General features: G+C 45.7%; 1 protein-coding gene across 1 annotated transcript; it reads left to right on the plus strand.

Annotated features, from left to right (window-relative positions):
- The first annotated feature begins 4,142 nt into the window (after positions 1-4,142).
- LOC119171594 (signal peptide peptidase-like 2B) lies at positions 4,143-21,822 on the plus strand. The gene is made up of 14 exons (XM_075893006.1): positions 4,143-4,229; positions 5,440-5,556; positions 7,353-7,535; positions 8,124-8,210; positions 9,358-9,491; positions 11,490-11,731; positions 12,689-12,785; positions 13,227-13,422; positions 14,287-14,361; positions 14,746-14,793; positions 16,618-16,771; positions 18,116-18,193; positions 19,202-19,356; positions 21,712-21,822. The coding sequence occupies exons 1-14, from the start codon at positions 4,143-4,145 to the stop codon at positions 21,820-21,822; spliced, it is 1,764 nt and encodes a 587-aa protein (XP_075749121.1).
- The last annotated feature ends 1,509 nt before the right edge of the window (positions 21,823-23,331 follow it).

A 23,331-nucleotide genomic window follows, 5' to 3' on the forward strand; every position in this document is an offset into this window, starting at 1 on the left:
TGCCAATACAGCACCCACAATAGGGATTTTCTCCCCATTTTTCAACTCTACGAATCCATCGGTGACGTCATCAACGGTTTTTGGCGCCACTTGTGCACAGGATACCTGGTGAGTTTGACTCGCTCCGTTACGACATGCGTCTGCCTTGTGCCCAGTCTGACCACATTTGAAACATTTTACAACCGTGGGGCTCGTGAAGTTAGTTCGGCAGTGGCTAGCACGGTGACCCACTCGGTTACACAGAAAACATCGCGGAATTTTCTCCGGTGCACGCTTCTTTTCCTCGGGAGCCAATTTCTTCGAATCATCGGGACACTCCTTCTTGACCTTGGCCAAATTAGTTCCACCTTGTGCTTCCAAGAATTGATCAGCCAATTCAAGCATGTCTTCAAGTGACTTAGCTCTCCTCTCTTTCAAGTACAGCGACAGGCTTGGGTGGCAACTAGTAAGAAATTGTTCTCTAATTAGGAGCTCTCTAAGCTCATCGTACTCCTGTGCTGTCCCTGAAAGTTCAATCCATCTGTCGAAATAATGGCAAAGTCGGGCGGCATACTGCGTAGCCGTCTCACCATCAGCTGGCTTTCCTGTCCGAAATCTGTCCCGGAATCCTTCCACAGTGAATCTAAATCGCTTCAACAAAGCAGCTTTCACCTTTGCATAGTTGGCTGCATCGGTCGGCGTCAGCCTACCGTACACACTGAGCGCTTCACCACTCAAGCAAGTACTCAAAGCAGTTGCCCATTGCTGTTCCGGCCAATTCTGGCTCCTCGCAATCGTCTCAAATCTGTGGAGGTACGCGTCTAGGTCGTCCTTCCTTTCATCAAACGCTACGAGCAGCTTGCTTGGGTTCAAGCGGAAGCCGTGATCTTCCCGTTCGCTGCTTTCAACTCTAGCTTGGACGGGAGTTTCGCTTCGCTGTTGTAAACGGAGCCGCTCGAGTTCCATCTCGTGCTGCCGCTGCCGTTCCCTTTCAGCCATCTCCGCTTCTCTTTCTTCTCTCGCCCTTTCGGCTGCCAACTTTTCTCTCTCCAGCTCCAACTTCAATTGCTGCTCTCTTTCTTCTTTCAGCTGTCGCTCCTTTGCTTCTCTTTCTTCTCTCGCCATTTCAGCGGCCAGCCTTTCTCTCTCCAACTCAGCTGCCTTTTCTTCCTTGGCCCTCTCTGCCGCCAACCTCTCTCTTTCCAGCTCGGCTGCTTTTTCTTCTTTGGCTCTCTCTTTTTCTTCTTTTTCCTTCTGGGTGACCCACTTCCGTAGTTCGGCGCCAGAAAGACCCATCTTTTCACCAAGAGCAACTAACTTTTCGAGATCCATGGTGTCTCGCAACTCTCAAATAAAACCTTGCCGCGTGCAAAAAGTATCTGCCTAAATCAGTCTATCGGAACACTCCCCTACACTCGTTAACGAGAACACTGAACAACACACAAAATCGTTCCGATAGCACTATCAACAACTCGAGGCTCTTTCTCACTACTTTGGACACACTGTGCACCAAAAGGTCCTGTCTCGCGGACGCCAGATTAATTGTCACACATGTCCCGTTTATTAGGGAGGCGATCGCCGGGCTAATTCCAAGAGCCGAAGTATCGGCCCCCCGAACCGCACCACGAAAGCGTGGACAATTTAGAAGTGGTCCTTTTTGGTGCGCCAGCGGACGCCGGCCGTGGCCCAAAGAACAAGACAGAGCCGAGAGTTGATAAACAAACAAATTATAATCTCAATAATGGCAGATCGAAAACAATACACAAAAATGCACATTCCACAATAGTTGCACACAATACGTCACCAATCAAACCAATCAATCAACGTACTACACAATACAATCAGCCACACTTGCAACAACGGACACGGACAACAATACGCACTACAATGCAGTCGCATGCATTGAACAACCAAGACACTTAAAGACTAAAGAGATAGAAATCCTATTCAGTCCAAAGTTCTTGGAACCAAAGTCGAGATGATACTCTTCCGAGAATCACTCACTCAAAGTCCAGTGTTGTTGTCGTTCCGCAGCCCTCGAAGTTTCTCTTCCAGGAAACCTCGCGTCCTCAAATGGCCACTCTCCAAGCTTCAAGCTTCTTCGCCAGAAATCCGTCGGCTTCCCACACGCAGCTGTTGCCCGCGTCTTCGCTCGATAGCGGTAAACCCACGCTCTTGCCTGTAGCTCGAGCCGTCCCTACGGACCAAAAACTTCGCCGACTACACGGCGGACTCTCTACGCACTCTGGCGCTCACTTCCGTCTCCTCCTGTTCTGTCACTACGGGCAGAACCTTCGCCGACTACACGGCGGAATTCCTACGCGCTCTGGCGTTAACTTCCGTCACCTCCTGCTTTCTCGTCTCGGCTGCTCGATTAAATACGTTCCGTGCCACCTTCCAGAACGTTCTCCTCATTTCGTCGGCGCGACGCGCAGCGAAGGCTGGGGAGAGGCACGAGACGGTTCGACTGCCCTCTCCGGAGGATGATTCACTCGGTCTGACCCCGCCTCCTTCGTTCTAGAAAAATCGCGGCCTTGTTGGGCCGCCGATGTGGGGTGAGGAGGATCGTCTGCGAAGCCGTGCTTCTGCGGGGAGAGCGCGCGCCCGGGAGCCCTGGATGTTTGTTTTCTTTTTTTTTTACCTCGCGGCGTTTCTGCCGCCCGCTGTCGCAGGGATTTGGCGGCGCGCTCTTTTTTAGCGCTCGTTCTGTGACAAACATCAATAAAATGTAAAAATGTAAAAAAGACGCCAGGTGTTTTCTAAAGCAATGGTTTTATAATCAAAACCATATCGATACAGGTTTGTAGTTGCCGATGCTCGTTGCCGTCGGTGTGTGCTCGTATGGATAGCTGGCTATTGTACACTGGGAGGGCGCGCGTAGCTTAAAGATCATTTCATGTCTTCCGTCAATTTAGTCTTGGTACAAAGGTGACAAAGTTTAGATAACTAGCAATCAGCAAAACCTTCTTCCCGTCATGATCCTTGCAGCCACGTTAAAAAGGGTTTTATGTCCACACCGCTCGTGCATGTGAATATGACGCATATGAAAAGTTGGCAGTCGTACTGCATGTTCTTCCAAAACGCCCCCTATTTGTTCTTACACCATCGCAACGTATATGTAAAACCTTGGGGAATGCCCCGCCACAGTGGTCTAGTGGCTAAGGCACTCGGCTGCTGACCCGCAGGTAGCAAGATCGAATCCCGGCTGTGGCGGCTGCATTTCCGATGGAGGCGGAAATGTCGTAGGCCCGTGTACTCAGATTTGGGTGCACGTTAAAGAACCCCAGGTGGTCAAAATTTCCGGAGCCCTCCACTACGGCGTCTCTCATAATCAGATGGTGGTTTTGGGACGTTAAACCCCACAAATGAATCAACCTTGGGGAAACATTATCATCACCGTCGTTTCGTTAGCGTCCACAGCGACAGGTGCAGATATAAAAAAAATTCATTACGTGATGGTGACAAGTTTTAGCCATAGTTATCGTAATCGGCACGTACTGATTTTGTTCTCATGCACCTTCCACAGAGAGTCAAATTTTTTTGTTATTAACCCGCAGTCTGTATCGGCACAACAGTTGTAAAACCCTCCAGGGGGCGCTACTGTATCGTGGTCGCGCCTTTCCTCAACTTCACTATTTAAAGAAAAAAAAAGATAAATCTAGTTTTTAGTTCACTAAGCATTAAGGCTAGGTGGCGTTAGCCGCCGCCCGATATAAAGGGTACAACCATATCAATCCATCCATCCATCCATGGCACACACCATCTATAGCGCAGTCGCATGAAAGATCAGTCCATAGGTGTAGTCACCAGTGGAACCAGGAGCTCGAAGCTGGTCCGAGGTGGCCGGTTGGTTGGAAGTGCCGCGCAAGGTGTTTCGGTTTTCAGATCAACATCGAGCCATGGCACAAGCACGCAGCAGAACGCGTTGCCGTGATAGCTGATACACATGGTTTGGCCAGGATCGATCTCCTCCTTCCAAGGTAGAGGGCGTCTGATCTAGTGTGCCACGTTTGCAGCTAAGCCCCCCCCCCCCCCAAAAGAAAAACAGTGGCCCGGGTCGTTTACTGCGGAGGCAGGCACAGCCTCACTGATCCGCGACGACACAGTGCTACCTGGGACTGTGAGCGCAGCAACAGGAGGCACAGTGTTTGCTTGTCAAGAAAATGGCTCTGATAGCAGCTCCAAGAAAGGCCAGCACTAGGACTGTTTGCCTAGTAGCAGCCATCGTCCCAGCTTTCGTTGCTTTGACGGTAAGTGTATCAAGACATGATCTGATCGCTGCTTCTCCGTTTGCATGTCTTGCCTGCACTGAAGTGTTCATTCTTCGAAACCATGTTGGTGGTTAACCGCTTCTGCTCTACGTCCGTGACAGCTGACGGGCTCATTGAGGAAAAAAAAAAACATTACACAAGGTTGTCAGAAACATAAGCCTGCAGGAAAAGTCAACAAAATTGACGTTCAATTTGGCTCCCTTTCAGAGGGGTGACATTAGCTAAATCATACTGTCAATCATTGTGTGCGTAATTACGTGCGCTATGATCTATGATTGCACGCTACATTTACAACCGTTTGCTTGTTTCAAATTATAAGTCGGGCCTACACTGGAGCCGGGAAGCCGTGATCAAGTGCTAGCCAATTCAGTATGCGAATGTTCACTAGACAAAAGTAATGAACTAGGCTATTTTATTAAGGTTGATGCGGAGGAGGAGTAAACTTCCCCTCACCCTTTAGCCCCAGCCTCGAGAACGGACCTCGTACTGCCAGTGAAACCCAACTCGTTCGCCAACACAGGATTTACCCTGTAGCAGCTCGGCGCAAAGTGAAGCGAGCAAATGCGGCTGTTCTTCTAAGGCGTGCTGTCCATCGGCGCGTACGAAGTCAACCCACAACTGCGTTGACTCCAGGTTCGTGGCTTGGAAAGGCATGAAACGCCACGCAATCTCCGCTATTTTCCGCGACTCTACGTGCAGGTTCTCACCGCGCAGTGGTTCCCCGACACGTATTGTCACTCTGAATGATCGTACTCGCGCTGTGGGGCACATGTCAAATCAGTCAATGCGAAACGATGCATCACACGCACGCTTCAACACAGCAAGGAGAACCACTAGCACCATTAGCGAGAGCCCGACCGGAAGTCGGCTCCAAACACACTCATATCGTCAGCGTCATTGTTGCTAGCGTATCATCACTCAGGATGGTATTTGTGAAATGTATCAAACCAAACACTTAGCACTAGTTTCGATGTCGCAGGGCAGCCTATTTTCCGTTTTTTTCCTCCTCGGATTTTCTACGCTGTTCGACATCGAATAAAAATAACTTCCACGCGACGGATGTCATGCGAATTTGCCCAAGAAGGCCTATGCATACCAAGCGATCGAATGATGGGCACATCTCGATCTTGAAATTTGATGTCAGTGCTCCTTCAACTGACGGTCTTTGGTAAAAACACTGGTGTTACAGGATGCCAGACAAGAGATCGCCGTGACGTCCCTGATTATGTCGAGCGACCGTTCAGTCGACTTGTGCACGTTTTATTATCCGGAGTTCAAACCGCTGCCGCAAGGTCCGGATGCTGCGGTGAGTATCTCGGTATCCTCTTTGTTTGTCACTGCTATATCGAAAATGTCGCCATTATTTGCTTCTTCCATTATTTGTTGCGGCTTCGGCATAATGTAAGCTGGTGATAGAGCGTTTAGCGTTACAATAACTCGACGTACTTTTATAGCGTTTCACGCTGCACGCGCGTCACCTTGAATTGGGATGACTCAACTTTCGCCGACATTGTTGTCTCATAATCGCTGCTAGCTAGGAAGGCGTGCATCGTTTCACTTTCCGGCCATGATGGTCGCCAAGGACGTAGGCAGACATTTTTCGAAGGGAGGAAGACCTCCTTGATTTTCACTCTGCATGCAATGATGAGACGTTTTTGCTACGTTATTGACATTTCTATGAAGCTAAGAAACGAACTTCACTAGCCTGCTTTGCCAGCCACCCAGCCGCACACAGCTCTGTATGTGACTGTCGTGCATTGTAGGATCAGTTCAGAATACTAAGACGCTATGGTGATCAAAGACCACGCAAAATATACTATGGCACTGCACTGACAAAAAAAAAGTGTTAGCGAGTGAGTGTGCCGTTGATAGCATTACTCATAAAGAAACTAGTGTGTCGTTCACATGGATAACGGGTTTTTCATTTTTTGTTTGATTACGTTAAACTGTTAACAGATACCTTGCCACTCTCCTCCTCGCGTTTTCATAATGCATTTGCGTATATGTACTCCCTTGTACGAAATAAAGCCGTGGTTGTTTGTCAGCGCTCGGTCCGTCTTCGTAATTGTCCTGTGTTTCGCGCTGTTTCCCGTTACTTTGAAATCTGGAAACGTGTATTGTGTTTATATTGGGTGTTTACGCTTCAAATCATAGGAGCGGGCCATCCGAAATCCCCCGCCCCATTCGCATCTGCGTAGCTAGTGTCTGACGTCACCTCTTTATCCAAGAAACTTAGCCGCAATTTAGACGCGACAGAAGTCACTGTTTCACATTGTTGTCACGAGATGGCTTGAGTAGCTACACTTTTTTCAGTGTTTGGATTTTATTAACGTTAGCCTAAGCACCCAAGGCTGCCTTGAGATAAACGCAGGCTAATTTGTGGCGCATTGAATCCCAAGGTGCTTCGGTTCCCAATTCTCAAACACTGGAATCATAACTGGCACCGGTCAACTTTTGCTGGATCTTAAGTACGGAGCACTGTCGTGGGCTGTGGTCATGGGTGTGGCCAGGGGGTGGCACACCGAGCACGCCCCCCCCCCCACAAGTCTTTTTTCGCTATGGCATAGAGAGCGAAAACGGCGATTTTAAGGGCCCTCCTGAAATCAACGTGATGCCCCGCCCCTCTCGAAAAAGATTTCTGGGCACGCGCCTGGCTGTGGTCGTCGCTTTGCGTAACGCTCAATGTGCAACAAATTGGGAGCTCACTTGCACCAAGGAGAAGTATTCGTACAACTGTTCTTCGAACATCTTGATGTTTATCACTAATCATGAGCAAGCAAAGAACTAGTGTGCTTGGCGTAACGAAGGCAGAAGAATACAAAAAAAAAATATCGAAAGCAGTATGAAGAGAGAAGAGGAAAATGATTAAGGAGTAGTAAGAGCTAATAAGTGAGCGAAAAAAAAAAGAGGAAAGAGACCGCAAAATGAGTAAAAGAAAGAACAGAAAGGAAAGTCGAAGAGAAAGTGCTCCACACTTCCATCAGGCTTGGCACCATTGTAGGGCGAAGATATCTTTTTTTCTTTAGGTGGTTTTAAGTTGTATCTGTATCGCGCTCCATTTTGCATCAGCAGTTCGCTGAACATGTTCCCCGATTTTTCCAGGACGTCCTCCATGTGATCAGTTTCACGAGTCAGAGTAGCTGTGAAAAGCCATATGGAATCGACCTTAAGGATAAAGTGGTTCTCATTCTTGACACCGGCAACTGCACTCTGCAAAAAGCCATGCAAATATACAAGGATGCAAGAGCTTACGGCATCATGATTGGGCTTGCCGCCAATGAGATCGTAAGTATCGAGGCAACCCAAGGTATGCTTAATGTTATCGACGCCACAAAAAACATTTGTTCTTGCTAGGCCTGCGAATTGTCCCGCTGCTTTGACGGGTAAACTTTGGCTAGACATAAAAATAAAGCCAATTAAATTGAGTGATGTCAGTGGCCATATCTTCTTGTATTAATAACTGCAAGGTTTCACGAATAAGAAACTAAGGGGCCTTGCATACCATGCGGGAGTGATAGCACCTAGTTTATCTTGCCTAAGTGGGGACGCATTTGCATTATTTTCGTGTTTACACTCCCAAGAGATATGTAGATTGCGTTATTCTCTCCTTGCAGAATTTTATCTATTCTTCGTGGTACTTTGCCCATGGGCAGCACTAGCTCTCGGGTTCGTACAAGCAACCGCTAAACACGTGGGAAAATATTTATTTATTTATTTATTTATTTTTGTTGATGATGTTTTATTGGCCATGGTTTCCGTCAACACAGAGACTGTACCTGCTCAATTCAAACCACATTCTAAAAGTAACAATTTATTGTCGCTATGGCGAAAATACAATGCAAGAATGCGTTTTTTTTTTTCTGCTCTATGCAGCAAGACATTATTGTCGAGAAGACTGCTTCATCTGTGACGGATCTGGTACTCATATTTGCAGAAAACAGAACGGCTACTTTTCTTGAGGTATGCATCGAGCCTCTTGCACCACGTTTCTCTCTCTCTTCTCTCTCTCTCTCTCTCTCTCTCTCTCTCTCTCTCGTTGCGGTTTCTTTTGTTTAGCTAAGGCCACCACGCTGGCAGTGGTTACGTTTCCCGGATGCTGACCTGGAAGACACGGGTTCGATTCTGGCAGCAACATTTACATTTTGATGAAAATTAGATCTTAGAGGCTCGAGGACTGTGTGATGCCAGTGCACGTTAGAGAAACACAGGTAGTCCTGACAAGAGGTGTCCACGTGCCCCAGGTAGCCCGAAGACCCAACCCAGGCCCGGCCCGTGGCTCTGGCTCCGGCACGCCACCGTCTACTCATGTCATTCCGGGCTCGGGCTACCTTGTTTTTTTATTGGCCGTGCTGGGCCAGGCACAAAGCTCAAACCAAGCCAAAAATATATCCGTTGTGCCGCAGTTCACATCTCATAACATCACATCACATGACCGTACTTCCTTAAAGACCCTTCAAGAGGATATTACGTAGGGGTGGGTTTACACTGCAACCAGGCGAAGTCATTCGGAAAGAAAATTGGTTACATAGTCCAAGAAGTTTTATGGAATAGTGATCACTGCAATGTTGTGGGAAAGGCCATTTCAGACTGATGTTTCTGGGAAGGAAAACGAAAAAGGAAATGTGACGGTGTGAACAGGTGAACGTAACACGTGTAGTTCGTGACCGCCACGATAACATATGCGGGTAGTGTGAACGATGTAAGACGTATGGCCGAGATCACCAATAAAACAACGTGGAATGAAGACAGCGTATCCGTTGCTTTCTAGTATCCAATGATGGGCATACAATATGACCTTCGGGATTAGGTATCGATGGGTTCATCCTACGGTCCTGCGTCTGTGGCACTGAATTTCTGTAAGAACAACCAGTCGGAATACGGCAAGCTTGCTATGCTTGCGAAAAAAACTGTTGGTATTTCTTGGGGCCAGTACGATTACCAACTGTTTGGTGATATATGTGATGTAGGGACGCCGTGCTTCACTGAAACCTGAGCAATTGGGCAGCTTGTTTTTACGCAACTTGTAATCTCTGCATATATAGACTGTCTTGTGCCGGTTGCTATTTTTTCACTTTGATACATTTAATTAAATGCCACGTCATTGCAGTACAATATGTTGTGTCTAAAGAAGGCCTTCATGTTGTCGCACTGGATCGGGCCGGGCCCATGCCTGCTGACCGTGCTGAAGGCCAACCCGAGCCCGAATCTCGGGCGGGCCTTCGGTGCAATCAGCAGGCTCGGGTCAGGCTCGAGATTGGAAATGCTTCCCGTGCACGGCTAGCGCATGTTATCGAAGCATTCTATTACGACGTACTCATGCGGTGGTTTTCACTCGTGACCTCCCAGCAACTGTTATTTTGCGGGCCTATGAGCTGCAATTGACGGCATCGAGCACAGATAAGGCGGTAGGTCTTCTCAGTCATTATGAGTGATAAAAGTAAATCTTTAGTAGTGACAAGATTAAAAGATTATGAGAAGTTAGATGGAGTAAAGGAAACGATGGGATACAGCACTGACTCTTGAACAAAGGCCATTATAAAAACACGCAAACAAAACGTTAAGTTCACGCCCTCTGATATTGAAAACAAAAACGAAAACGAGAAAACAAACTCCTAATTTTCGTGGTGTAGAACGTTGTGATGGAGCACAAAGCATAGTAGATTTAAGGCGATACATCGACAACTCTGCAGCGGATACCCTTTATATACTATTTTTTAAAAATATTCTTTGACAGAAAAAAAACTATGCGACAGCAAAATGTTCTGGAATTGATTTCCATTTTCAGGAATTCATGATACCGAAACAGCCATATCCGGCGAAATTCTTCACGAAGGACATAGAATTCGAGCCTGCCTTGGCCGTAATGTGGTTCCTCGCCGTCTTCTCTGTCGGAGTTGGTTCATACTGGTCGGGAAACGTCAGGCATCAAGTGTGAGTGTGTGCTCTTGTTTCCCAATGAGTTGACGATGCATTATAGAGGAGGAGCTGTTTCACATGGCCGCCTTCCTTGGGGTATACGCTAACGGGTCCGCCCTTAAATATGATTCACACCGAGCAGTGCAACATCTGGTGCTCTTTCACTCGTAATCTACAAATTACAAAGATAAATGGCCGCCTTATCGCGGATTTTCACCGAGCAAACGAGAATATCGTCGCTTCCATGGATATATCCAAATGGCCTTACTTCAAAACGCGTTGCGTGAGCTTTTATTTTTTAACCGGATAAAACCTGGTACCGGAGATTTTCGATGCATTGATCGCGGTTTCAATATCCAGATAAGAATAATTTTTAAGCATCTATAAGACAATCTAGATTCATTTGTGGCTTCGAGCTACGAACGGCTGGTTTGGAAATTTCCCTTTCTTTTCATAAATGATCGTTCTACTTTTCATTTCTCTACATTTTTGTGAATCGGTGACTAGGCCTGTTACTGCATTAAGCAATTCAGGTCGATGAGCTTGTTAGTTAACCCGCTGGTTTGCGAACTAACCCCATCTAGCTATAGAGTTCATTCGGAGCGCTGCGTTGTTGTGGTCGCCATAACCCACAGTACTGTTATGATGGGTAGGAAGCCTTTGAATTTGGTTGGTTGGTTGGTTAGTTAGTTAGTTAGTTAGTTAGTTAGTTAGTTAGTTAGTTAGTTAGTTAGTTAGTTAGTTACCCACCGTGGTGGTCTAGTGGTCGAACTACTCGGCTGCTGACCCGAAGGTCGCGGGATCGAATCCCACTGCGGCAGCTGCATTTTCGATGGAGGCGAGAATGCTGTAGGCCCGTGTGCAGATTTGAGTGCACGTTTAAGAACCCCAGGTGGTCGAAATTTCTGGAGCTTTCCACTACGGCGTCTCTCATGATCGTATGGTGGTTTTGGGAGGTTCAACACCACATATCAATCTAGTTAGTTAGTTAGTTAGTTAGTTGTTTTGTTAGTTGTTTAGTTAGTTGTTTAGTTAGTTGTTTAGTTAGTTGTTTAATTAGTTGTTTAGTTGTTTAGTTAGTTAGTTGTTTAGTTAGTTGTTTAGTTGTTTAGTTGTTTAGTTAGTTAGTTAGTTAGTTAGTTAGTTAGTTAGTTAGTTAGTTAGTTAGTTAGTTAGTTAGTTAGTTAGTTAGTTAGTTAGTTAGTTAGTTAGTTAGTTAGTTAGTTAGTTAGTTAGTTAGGTCTGTTGGTCGGTCGGTTAGTTTGTTAAACCTGTGAGCTGCACTTGTGACAACGCTGCGCGTGGGGGCACTCTTGTGTACAGAAGAGACGGCGGTGCATCGGCTGCACGCAGGTACGAGTTCGAGGTGCACAGCCGTCGAATGCGCCGTCGACGTCTCTCGAGGAGCGGCGGAAGCGCGGCTAGCCAGGCTCCCGTCCGGCCACAAGGCATGAGTTTCATCGAGGAAGAGAGCTCGCTCGACATCACCCCGATCTGGGTGCTTTCGTACATCGTCCTCATGGCCACCATGCTCGTCGTCCTTTATTTCTTCATCAGATACCTTGGTATGGGTGCTTTCGTACATAGTCCTCATGGCCACCATGCTCGTCGTCCTCTATTTCTTCATCAGATACCTTGGTATGGGTGCTTTCGTACATCGTCCTCATGGCCACCATGCTCGCCATCCTCTATTTCTTCATCAGATACCTTGGTCTGGGTGCTTTCGTACATCGTCCTCATGGCCACCATGCTCGTAGTTCTCTATTTCTTCATCAGATACCTTGGTCTGTTCCGTATGGAGTAATCGCGCGAATCTCTCTACAGCTTCATTGCACTGGTTGTACGTAATCGCATAGAGTGCACGCTTAAAATGCTCACTAGCGCAACTTAAACTAGAGAAAACACTCACCACAAACAAACACTGCTCGCCACTATGTTCCTCAAATATGCAAAGAGCCGGGCAAGCATGCAAAGGGTCATCGTTCATTTCAGCCACAACGCAGCACATCATCATGCAGTGCGTATATGTAGCAGACAAATTACAACAGTTTTTTTTTTTTTGAAATGCTGCATTTCTTTCCTCGCGTTGTGCTAAACCTTTGCTATTGAGTACTCATGAACATGAAACAACTAGACAATCAACCAATTTTGTTGAGTAAACGCAGGTCACTTTAGTATTGTGAAATCCAGCCTGAAGGCTCGTGTTCTTTCACTATACAATAGCAATAAATTTAATTTACCCTCATAAAACTTAAATACCTAACACCAAAGTAACACCAAAGCGCTTGTTAACACCAAATCGCTCGTGGTGTTCACTTTTTTGTCCTCGTCCATTTTTCGGGCTACATTTACGCCGTAATTAATAATTCATTTTGCATTCTTCTTTATTACGATATTCCGTTGATGGCTGCTCTACTAGATGATGGCGTATGTTCTTCGTCACTTTTCGTTGATGTGGTAGCGCGTGATAAGACTGACATTATGCGTTTTGTGTAGTACAATGTTTGCATTCTTTCTCGCAGTTTACTTCATTCACGGCATGTTCGTATTGTCGGCGTCCATCTCCGTTCTTGGTGTGCTTGAGCCGCTTGCTTACAAGATGCCCTGTGGCACCGGCAGGTGTGCATACACACGCTACATGCAAAATATGCCGATGGCCTTCCATACGTATGCTTAGTTGCTTATTGATCGCACCACTGTGTAACGATCTTACTCTCTTCAGCAAGCTGTGCTTGGACATGTTTAAACTCTAGCTAAATAACTTGGCCCTCTGTGAAATAGACCCCCAACTGACTGAATCGCTGCTGTACAGTTGTTCAATAACTGATTAGCTTTACGCTGAAGGGGCCGGCTGTATGAGAGAGAGAAAAAAAGGAAAGACTGGGGGTAGCTTTTGATAAATTTGATCACCAGGACATTTAGCACACACCCTTCATTCTGCCCTATAAAGGAATGCACCCGTAGGAGTCAAGAATGGGTCGACTGTAGTGGCTGAGTTAACTTTTTAGTAAGTTTTTTTTCCCCCTCAACGCACGCAGTGCCATCTGTTGGCGCGTGCAGACTACCGGATGGCGCCATTCCCTGCTTCCACGGTTCCCTCGAGGTGCGGCAGGTGCTCGTGCTTCTCGCTGCAGTGATTGTACCCGCTTTCTGGATTTACCTCAGGCACAGCCCGCTCTCCTGGATTATGCAGGATTTGCTGGGTGTCTGCTTCAGCTTGTACATCCTGCGCGTGATTCGGATGCCCAACCTCAAAGTAGGTGTTACGTGCCACCAGTGCGCCAGTAGATGCCAATGAGTGCGTTCATTGACGTACACATTTTATTCTTGGCGTTCTCCCTAACGGTTGTTCTATATATGGCACTTATATGAATTATATGCAGCCATACACGGAGTATATGCATATGCGGCTACCGTTCACCATATATGCATTTGAACAGATATATACCGCATGACTGGTTCATATATGGAGCCAATTCAGCCATATATGACGTGACTTGTCCATGTGAGGAGTGAAATCTAGTAATATACGGTACGGCCACACCATATATAACACCAAATAGATTTTTTTCACGTGGTGAGGTGCCATCATATATGAATTGAACAACGACTACTTAGCAATTTGTGGTAGGCCGATTGCTTTTCCGCCTCGTCTTGCTATTCATTCTTCAACTGAAAATTGCGTTTCCGGTGGCGGGATTCGAGCCATGGATTCATAGCGTAACAGCGCGACGTTAGTCATTGTGCCACATGTATTTTTGTGCTTGTTCCCCACCTTTAGTTTATTTGCGTAGTAAGAATGTGTATCAGTTCGATTGGGAAAGCCGGAGAGTGTGTGCGTGCCCGTTTCTATTAAGCAGTTGACTGACAACGTCAAAGTAACTTTACGACTGTCTCTTGAGGGCAACGATTCCGTCACTGTCAGGTTGACCTTTGTAAGCTTATGCACCAGAGTCTTATAATTCATATACTAACGTCGCGAAGATCTGCACTCTTCTGATCTGTAGCCGAGTTGTCAATCGTTAGATTGAGGAGGCCCGCTGAAAGTTTCTGAAACCAAATGTGTTCGGTGGATTCTGCACCGCAGATAACGTTCTTGCGTACATTTTTTTTTTTTCAGATATGCACTATGTTTCTGACGATTCTGTTCTTCTACGACATATTCTTTGTATTTATTACTCCGTATTTTATTCCGGTGAGTCTACGTTGGATGCTTATCTTTTCTACGTGATTTTGTATTCTACTAACATAATTAAGAAGAATACTGACAACTGCATATGTGGCGTGCGATTTTTGTGAAACGCGCAGAAACACTTTTTCCAGGCGTTATCGAACTTATTCCGAGCATAAAATACCCTGATAAAGTTTTTTTACATTTTTACTTCTACGCTAGTTACCTTTAGAGCATCAAACTCGTTATTCGAAGGTCGCAGGTTCGCTCCCTGCTAGTGGCAAGTTACTTTTTGGTCCACTTTACTTTCTTCGCGTTTCCGTCTTATTCACAACAATTGAAATGCCCACGTACTTTCCTTCGCATTATGGTCTGTTAGTCCTAATAACTTACTTTTGACATTTACAGCCGAAAGTGATTCACAACACAACAGCGAGCTTCGTAGATGCCGCGGGGGTAAGAATTATCGTGTTTTTTAAATCTTTGTTATATAGTGATTTTTACTTTAAGCGCATTCTCCCATTCGTGAATGGTTATAGCGTCCTCTTGATTGTCGTTTGCCACAGCAGTTTCAGCGCAAATGATTCGCTGTTATGTCTGCTATACAAAACGGCACTCACAGTCATTGTCCCACCAATGTTGCCCGACTTGCCTGTTCTCGACATTGTCATTGCGTGGTCGTGGTATGACGGTTACGATGGCTGCACCTAGTCGGTGAAATACATAACTCTTTATTTGCGCGAACTTGGGCGCCTGATGAATGATAAGTCAATGTACGTACAAACAATTGCTTCTGTACAAAATAGCGGCGAGAACTATCGTCAGCCGTCGAGTAATTTGGTCAGCTGTCAAATGGGTCGGCATTTTATAACCGTGGCATTGAAATTCCACGCGTTATCATTGGTGGCCAGATTTCTTCCAGAATAAACTGTACGTTTTGCGTTGCACGCTCAGGCTTATCAGAACATTTTAAGATGATATGGAAAGTTACTAAACATTTGGGCATGGTTTGCGCCAGGTGGTGTACGTGTAGCGGGCCGATTTTATGAAAATGCAAAACGAAGCACGTTGGGCTATATGCATTACTCCAAAGAGCTTGATACATTTGTTACATTAGCGTCACGTGGCGACATGCATTGTTCATTTAGCAGCTATGGCGTTATGCTGATAAGCACGATGGTTCAGTGATTGTTTCTATTGGCACGAAACAAAGACTACCTTGTACCTAAACTTAGGCCTATGCTACAGAACGAGGGGCCAGGAATCATTCAGGTTACTGCAGAGCTAATTCATAATGACATGCCTTATAATGGTATGTAAATTGTGGCTCACAACACAGCATAATTTAATATCTTGAACCTCGTTCACTTTTTCGTTTAATGTAGTTTATAAAAATCTGGTGTCTCCTAGTACAGCGTGCCTCATTATTATATGTGGTTTTGTCGTATAGTGATGTTGGTTCAACAGTTATTATTATGTTTCGTATCTATGTTATTGGGCAAAGTATTATTGAAGCCGTGGTGGCAGCATGATGGCAATCGCCTCCCCCTGTCATGGATAACTACGCAACTTCAGCGTTACTATTACGCCAACTCGCGTTTTTACACCACCGCCGCGGTGGTCTAGTGGCTAAGGTACTCGGCTGCTGACCCGCAGGTCGCGGGTTCGATTCCCGGCTGCGGCGGCTGCATTTCCGCTGGAGGCGGAAATGTTGTAGGCCCGTGTGCTCAGATTTGGGTGCACGTTAAAGAACCCCAGGTGGTCGAAATCTCCGGAGCCCTCCACTACGGCGTCTTTCATAATCAAATGGTGGTTTTGGGACGTTAAACCCCACAAATCAATCAAATCATCGCGTTTTTACACACGTCTACTCAGAGATATTTCAACGCACTAGCGTTCATTCGCCAGCTCAATAATGCTTGATGAGGGGTGTTAGTCAAGGGGAAAGGGCTACGTGCTACATGCCCGGCCCATGTCCATTTCCTCTTCTTAATTGCAACTTCCCTACACGCTCCTTGGTTATATTGTCTGATATATATATTGCTGTCTATAATAAGGACGTTCATGGTGTTCCACGCGTTATCTTTTTTTTTTCGCTCTTAGCAAATATATCCATGCTGATCCACACAGTATAGTTCTTGGTTTAGCTAGCTCAATAATATTGTGTATGCTTATCATTTTATCTGAATCAAGTCTCAAGCTGTCGTGGAGTAGGTTGTCCCTTCGCTTTGTTTATTTTTATCAGGATAAATTGTACGTATTTAATTGATTTGTCCGCAGAGAGGCGACAGTATTATGGTTGAAGTGGCCCGCGGTGGTGGCTCCAAGGAGCAGATACCGATGTTGATGCGAGTTCCTCGTTTTGGAAACCACGACATCTCCGTGTGCCTAAACCCTTACTCGCTTCTCGGTTTCGGCGACATTGTCGTACCAGGTGAGTGATAACTCTCGGCCGCCTCGCCGCGGTGGTCTAGTGGCTAAGGTACTCGGCTGTTGACCCGCAGGTCGCGGGTTCGACTCCCGGCTGCGGCGGCTGCATTTCCAATGGAGGCGGAAATGTTGTAGGCCCGTGTGCTCAGATTTGGGTGCACGCTAAAAAACCCGAGGAGGTCGAAATTTCCGGAGCCCTCCACTACGGCGTCTCTCATAATCATATGGTGGCTTTGGGACGTTAAACCCCACATATCAATCAATCAATAACTCTCGGCCAACGACTCCATGTCGTAACCGCATTAATGGTGATTAACTCTGCTTTCTTATGAGACAAAAAGAAAGCAGAGTAGGGTCAAGGAACAAATAGATATGAATGGCATATTAGTCGAAGTCCAGAAAAAAAAAAATGGGCATGCGTATGTAGAGTAATGGGAAGACAAGACAGGCAGTCCTGTGTGCTTCCTATCTATGCACCTTTTCCATAGCGCTCGCCTGTTTCGCAGTAACACAGCCACTGATCATCCTGGACTCTACTTCAAAAAAAAAAAAAATACACGCCAGGGGGAAGCAGAAAGTTAGGTGGGCAGATGAGTTGCGGGTATAACGTGGGCGCGGTAAGCTCAAAACTACCTTGAAGCACATGGCCGTGGTCTAAGAGGTTTTCGCCTAGTAGTCGACGCAGTCAGGATGATGATGATGATAATGACGACGACGACGATGATGATGATGATAGACAACGTGGAAAATCAATTGGCAGATCCAGCGTTCGAGCACCATAAGATTAGCTGGCAAAGAATTTTATGATGGATTGGCCAAGCGTACATGAAACAACACCTAGAACGACGAGTTCGTTCAGTGTATACGTGTCGTTGGGACAAAAGTAGTGCATTGACACTGGAATAAGTAAGATAAAATATTGAAGATCGATTGAGATGGTCGGTGCGTGTTTCATCGTGGAACTACCACCCGTGCTGCACATGCGTATGTTGTGGAACGAAAATCCATGCTTGCAAATAAATACATAAAGAAAAATACTAACATATGCTTCAATGCAGTAATACTAAAATAGCACAAGACATGGAATTTCAGTCTCCCGGTACTTAGCATTCCCTGTTTACTTACATAAAAGTAAATATCCGTAAGGTATGCATAACGGGCCCACGGTATCACGAAATTTTAGTATGCGGTATGAATTAGCCCTAAAGTCGGAGCCTCGAGCTTTGGGATTGGAAGTGAGAGCATCGTCATCGTATTCACTCCTCTTTAACGCAATGAGCTAAGATGTGCCAAATTCGTCCAATGAAAGCGTACTGAAATGTGTAAGGTATGCACCCCATTTGTGCAGGCTTGCTTATTGCGTTTCTGCGTGGCTTCGACCTCATCAAAGTTGGTGGCTGCCTGTACTTCCCTGTGGTTCTAATATGTAAGCATATTTTAAACCTTTGTTTCTTAATGTGTGTTTGGTTTGTTTCTGTATCTGCCCCGCCGTGGTGTTGTAGTGGCTAAGGTACTCGACTGCTGACCCGCGGGTCACGGGATCGAATCCCCGCTGTGGCGGCTGCATTTTCGATGGAGGCGGAAATGCTGTATGCCCGTGTTCTCAGATTTGGGTGCACGTTAAAGAACGCCAGGTGGTCGAAATTTCCGGAGCCCTCCATACGGCGTCTCTCATAATCATATGGGTGGTTTTGGGACGTTAAATCCTACATATCAATCATTGTTTGTGTATCCACAGCTAAATAGAGGAGAAAGAAAAAGGGACGTCTAATTAGCAAATGAAAATAAGTAAAATGCAACCATTGAGCTGCTTGGATGGTGATCCTGTTTTTTTTTCGCTATTCAGCAATTCAGCAGCTCAGCAAATTGTCGTGTATATATGCTCAGGGGTTCTTTTAGAAAGAATACAGTCGCTTAATGTAAGAGTCTGGTGGGTTGACTATTACGTTATTTGAAAAAAGCTTTAGGAAATCGAAAAGTGTGTGCTACTTGTTTTCTATTCTACGTTATAAGGCGATGCACGTAAACTGTGTGTACAACACTGCAGCTGCTATTTTTGCGCTTGGTTTAAGCTTGTAGATCTTTTTCAGATGTCCCATGTCTAATGACCTTAGTGTCCGCAAAATTGAGTGCAGGCTGCGAAAATTCGAGCCTCATTATATTAATGATGTTTTTTTTGTTTAAGTTACGCGGCCACGCAACCATAGATTTCTAAGAATAATTTTACGGTATTTGCATACTTGTAGTTAGTGCAACCGATATAATATATACATGAACAGACCTTCTTCTGGCTACCACATTTAAAATTGTTTTGTTTCTCCTATGTTGCAATAAATATGTTGCACTATTCTCGAACTTTAATATACATATATATGCGTGTGCGTTCAAGCTTTAGTGTCACTACTGGTTTGCTTTTTTTTTCCTCGTTGCGCAGTTTATGGCTTGGGCCTTTTAGCGACGTTCGCCGCCCTCTACCTGATGCGCATGTCTCAACCGGCACTTTTGTACCTCGTGCCGTTCACAGTGATACCTGCGCTGATAATTGCGCGGTGCCGAGGCGAGCTTGACGACATCTGGAGCGGAAAGATGGCAAGTTTTCGATTTGTGTGTGCATACGTGAAGTACGCGTAGATTGATGTGGGCTATAAAAAGCGCTTAGCCAAAGCAATGTCGGCACCTAAGTCTGTTCTTTTGTATGTTTCTTTTTTTAAGTTTCAGGTCAATTTCAGGCTACCTCATTGTGAATAATTATGAGTGTAACATTTTAGTTTCAGGTCAGTTTCAGGCTACCGCGTTGTGATTTCTTGTGCGTGTACTTTGATATTAGAGTTCTTGTATAAGGGCTCTACGGGTTATGTTCACAAGCGTTGTGCCCGAAATTTCACCCCCCCCCCCCCCTGGAGCGACATCGTGTTACAATAAACATCATCAGCCTGTCCATGCCCGCTGTGGGGCAAAGGCTTCTCCCATGGTTAACCAACTAACTCGGTCCTGTGCTTTCTGCTGCCATGTTGTTCCTGCAATTTTCTTAACCTAATCGGCCCACATGGCATTCTGTCTCCCCTTCATGTGTTTATCTCCTCTTGGAATCCAGTTTGTTATCCTCAAAGACCAGTGGTTATCCTGCATATACGAGCTACGTGTCCTGCTCATGTTCATTTTTTTCTTCTTGATTTCAACTACGATGTCCTGAACGCCTGTTTGTTGCCTGAGCCACTCCGCTTTCTTCCTTCTTCCTTCCATGCTCTTAAATACACTACATCCAAAAAAAAATTTTCCTGAAGTAGAAATATTGAGATTAATAGCGAAGTGTAGCGTTTGTGCTTGAGCTCCTCGCGCTGTGCCACAAACCGAGGGGTCATGTTAGCCCGACGCAGAAAGCGAGTAATACTATGGCTACACAGAAGTGTCAGCTGGTGAATAACCACGTTCCGAAATGACGACTCGATGAGGACTGCCGGCAGCAGCTTTCCTAAGACGAATATTTTTCGAGGTGGGAGGGGGAGGGAGAGTCATTTTTTTTTTCAATTTGGAGGAGGGCCGGCAGGCAACTCGCTAGTCATTTTGCGCTCTGCATGCCATGACGAAAAAAAAAATGGTGGGAGGAGGGGGGAGGGCAATGAGGCACGGCCCCGGTGTGCCATCCTGTGACCCAACCAGTCCCGAAAAGTTTTCGTTTAGCGTAATAATTCTAATGAGTTTTTTTTTTTGCGGATTTCACTGCTTCGCATTACAAACTAGTGCGAGAGGTACAATGTTAAAGATTTCGAGCAATCTCGTTTCATTTCAAATCGAAACAGCTAGACCTAATTAGCATTGCATCAGTATACGCCTTGTCACATTAGGGACATTTAGAGGAGCGCACCGCGAACGCTTGCGGTGCAGTCGCAGCCACTGCGCATGCGTCGTAACGCGAGTCGCGTTCGCCGGCCGCACGCAGAAAATCCGAAATCGCGTGCGGCGATCGCGGCCCGAATGGGGCCCGCAAGCGCTGGTTTCGAGGATACGGTGTCACTGCGACCGTGCGTTGCGGTTCGCAGCAGGGCAAACGCTATTCTAAAACTCATATGGCGCCTGCTACGCCCGCAACGCCCGCAGCGCTTGAAAACGGTATTCTAAAACTACCTATTGTGTGCACAGCGCACCCGTTCCTGCATACACGTAAGAGGGTCGTAGCCGTCACTGTTGCTTTTAACGGTGTAACAGACGGTTGTGAAAAAAAAAATAAAATGAGGAAATATACCCAGGATCGAATTGGATTGGAGCCCACTCTATACGCGTGATAGCCGAGTATTCTGGCACAGAGTCGCGCTGGTGTTGTAAACTCATTCCCGAAAAACGCTATCAGGCATCATGTGCAAGGAGTTGAGTTGGCCTATGTAATGTAGCGTGTCAGAAGAGTAAATGAACAACCAGTCATTGCGCAATGCCAATTGCTCGATCAATGTGTGGTTTAAAATAGGCTGTTCAGGGTCCCCATCCATGGGGCTGGGGGAAGCCTCATCGTAGCACCCCTCCCCTCTCTCTAATAAATCAATGTATTTGGCAGGCTTCACACGCTACCACCCCCTACGTGCGCACGCGTATATGGGTTCACTGCCTCCCACCCACTGTAAATCGTTCAGCCATAGTTCTTCATCATCATCAGCCGCATATGCAACATTAAAAAGTATACATAATATTTCACAGGTGTGTGGCGAGTCCCTTCCTTATCCTCATACGGAAGAGTAATGGCTTTGTAGATGCTGTCTAGCTACTCAATAATCTAGCGTAACAAAAAGTACGATTTAAAGCGTAGTCAATATCTTGCGGTAAGTAAGAAGTTCAAAGACAGTGTGCATTTCCCTAACAAAAGGTTGAGCTTAGAATTCCCGTCAGGCAGTATAGCAATCGTAGGTGTCTTTTGTGTGTTTTTTTTCCATTACTTTTGCCAATTCGTTCCAGCCTGAAGATTCCGGCCTCTCGGAGAGCGACATCTCGGGAGCGGAAGAGCCCTCCAAACCCACCGACGCCTGGAAAAACCTGGAGGCCCAGCCTGTGCAGGCAGCGATCTAACCTGCAGGATCATGCGGACCCGCATTATATATTTGCGGGCGACGCTGCACAAACTCTTCTTACTACAGAACAAGCACGCCTACGCATCGCGGGAACATTTTTTAGCATTTGCGGAGGTTTATCGTATTCGAACTTTAAAAACGATAGGTAACATGCAGAAATTAGTAATGACTGCCTCATTATACTTAACATCTCATAATTATAGTACGTTGCCTGCCTGCATATAGTATCTCTCAATGACATTGTTGATTATGTGAGTACGTGTCAAGTCGAAAATATTACTTGGCTTAATTAACTAAACATCGTTAGAGTAAATAAAATAGTAGCGGCTACTACAGAATACTGGAGAACACATACACTGTATATAAATACTTTGCTTAACTATACGCTCCTTTTTTTAACACCATACTGCGTAATATATGGGATGCCCTGTATATATTTGGGATCATTACAGAGCTGTCTTGGTTGACGCGCCTTGACTAGGCGGGAAAAAGCTGGTAACAAAGGTCAACCCTTATACGACAGACAATCAGCAATGAACAAACAGAAAATGGGGTTTCCTAGTGGGCAAGGGAATGCATGCTGATACAAACGTGACCAAGGCCAACGCCTAGACGAGCCGTTTCGGCCGCTGCATTCAAGATAAGATTTCCAAGGGCTAACCCTCATCTTCGAGAAGGTGTCCACAATCGATATCCACATTGGAGGAAACTTATTGTAGATCCCGAGAACATGAAAGATTTTGAAAGTCTATATGCTTACCTTTTTCTTTAAGGATGTGTCTCCAATTATTTATTACAATTGAATGAAAGCTCAAAACTTCAAAAAATTTACATAGTACTGGTATCGACATCGGACGAAACTACAAATTCTCGAGAAATGCAAGATTTCCAAAAGCTTGCCATTTTTGTCAAAAATGGGCCCTGAAGATTTCATTAAAGTATGATGAAACTTTACTGCCTCGGTGAATAAAAGATTTCTAAATGCAAATTAAAATGTATCCATACTCAATTTTATTAATTGAGAATGAAGTGCTTGAACCTCCAAAAATGCAAGATTTTCAAAAACTATAGGCTTCCATGTTTGGTCAGAAATGCTAGTCTGGTGTGCCATCCCGAGCGTAGCCTAAATTTTGATAATATGTCTTACCAGCTAGCCCACCCAGTCTACGCTTCTCAAACCCACAAGTGAATTGGTTAAATGTAACTTAAGAACATCGAGCTATGCAAAATGCACGTCGGAAGTGTACTCCCAATTGATTTACTGATAATTGAATAATTTTTTTGAAATCTGGAAAAGTGCATGATTTGCATAGGGGGCAGCTAGGCTTACCATTACGATAAATAATGTATCCTGAAGTCATCGTGCTAGGATTGTATGAAAAATCGAAGAGAAATACATTTGTAAAAGGCGCGCTGCCAGAACTAATCACGGAGGTCACGACTTCTTGGGCAATAATTCACCCACAAATAGTTAAACCCAGGGAAGCTTCGTATGGGAGTACCTAGT

This window comes from Rhipicephalus microplus, chromosome 4 (genome assembly GCF_043290135.1).
Source record: "Rhipicephalus microplus isolate Deutch F79 chromosome 4, USDA_Rmic, whole genome shotgun sequence".
In the NCBI taxonomy this organism is placed as follows: Eukaryota; Metazoa; Arthropoda; class Arachnida; order Ixodida; family Ixodidae; genus Rhipicephalus; species Rhipicephalus microplus.

Coding starts and splice junctions, on each gene's coding strand:
- LOC119171594 (XM_075893006.1), top strand. CDS start 4,143: ATGGCTCTGATAGCAGCTCCAAGAAAGGCCAGCACTAGGACTGTTTGC. Junction 14,794..16,617: donor GCTTCGTAGATGCCGCGGGG/GTAAGAATTATC, acceptor ATTTGTCCGCAG/AGAGGCGACAGTATTATGGT. Junction 16,772..18,115: donor CGGCGACATTGTCGTACCAG/GTGAGTGATAAC, acceptor CCATTTGTGCAG/GCTTGCTTATTGCGTTTCTG.